The sequence below is a fragment of the Eulemur rufifrons genome, chromosome 6 (genome assembly GCF_041146395.1).
Source record: "Eulemur rufifrons isolate Redbay chromosome 6, OSU_ERuf_1, whole genome shotgun sequence".
Classification (NCBI taxonomy): domain Eukaryota; kingdom Metazoa; phylum Chordata; class Mammalia; order Primates; family Lemuridae; genus Eulemur; species Eulemur rufifrons.
The window spans coordinates 58904017-58905505 of record NC_090988.1 but is presented as its reverse complement, the minus strand read 5'-3'; the positions used below and the strand labels follow the sequence as shown (position 1 = coordinate 58905505).

At 38.4% G+C, this 1489-nt stretch overlaps 1 protein-coding gene across 1 annotated transcript; it reads left to right on the top strand.

The window, feature by feature from the left end:
* The first annotated feature begins 510 nt into the window (after positions 1-510).
* On the top strand, positions 511-1489 carry LOC138384896 (olfactory receptor 5P76-like). The gene has a single exon (XM_069470554.1). It carries the CDS (start codon positions 515-517, stop codon positions 1487-1489), a length of 975 nt encoding a protein of 324 aa, XP_069326655.1. The 5' UTR covers positions 511-514.

Sequence of the window (1489 nt, the reverse complement as noted above, 5' to 3'; positions counted from 1 at the left end):
TAAATCAGGATACTCATATATAAAATGGAACTTAAAAATACTGAATATTATTTTATGGAAATTAAAAATACATACATATATATTTCTTAACCCTGTGCCAGTAATTTAGTAACCATTCAGTAAGTGTTAGCTAATACTCAGATCTCCATCACATAATTGTACAGTTATATATTTAGTCTTTTTGCTGTACTTATGATCTCTTTTTGTTATGTTTTTAAATTTTTAGGTTCAAAGCCACTTTTTGGTTTTTTAGTGTGTGTCCTTTTGTTTTGTTTTTTGGTGTTTCTGGTAAAAGAAGTTTTAAACTCTGGAATGATTCATTACACAAAAATCTATAAACAATGAGACTCTAAATTCAATAAAACAATTTTTAGTCCAAATCTTCCTTGAATGATATATTTGTTCATATTAACCTTCATCTATTTATTAAAGAAAATGTAATCCTCAATTTTATAACTGCTTTAATGTACTCTTCCCAACACAGGTTCATTTTGGGGAGCAGCTATCTTATCTCATGGATTCCCAGGTAGATATGAACCACACTGCTGTGACAGAATTCATCTTATTGGGCTTAACAGACGATCCAGTCCTTCGTGTCGTCCTCTTCATGATCATCCTGTGCATCTACCTGGTGACCATCTCTGGAAACCTCAGCATAGTCATTCTAATCAGAATCTCCTCTCAGCTCCATCACCCTATGTATTTTTTTCTGAGCCACTTGGCTTCTGTTGACATAGGCTCTTCATCTTCTGTCACACCTAACATGCTTGTAAACTTCCTGGTGGAGAGAAATACAATCTCCTACCTTGGATGTATCATCCAGTTTGGTTTTGCTGCTTTCTTTGGGACAGCTGAATGCTTCCTTCTGGCTGCCATGGCTTATGACCGCTTTGTGGCAATCTGCAACCCACTGCTTTATTCAACCAAAATGTCCACACAAGTCTGTGTGAAATTGCTCGTAGTGGCTTACATGGGTGGTTTTCTTAACTCTTCTTCCTTTATCTTTTCGTTGTTTTCTTTATTCTTCTGTGGACCAAATAGAGTCAATCATTTTTTCTGTGATTTTGCTCCTTTAATTGAACTCTCCTGTTCTGATGCCAGTGTCCCTATAGCTGTTTCCTCATTTTCTGTTGGCTCTATCATTGTGGTCACTGTGTTTGTCATAGCCATCTCCTACATCTACATCCTCATCACCATCCTGAAGATGCGCTCCAGAGAGGGGCGCCACAAGGCCTTCTCCACCTGCACCTCCCACCTCACTGCGGTCACTCTGTTCTATGGGACCATTACATTCATTTATGTGATGCCCAAGTCCAGCTACTCGACTGACCAGAACAAGGTGGTGTCTGTGTTCTACATGGTGGTGATCCCCATGTTGAACCCCCTCATATACAGTCTCAGGAACAAGGAGATTAAAGGGGCTCTGAAGAGGGAACTTGGTAGAAGAATATTTTCTTGTGATGCCTGTTATTTTTGTAGAATTTCATAG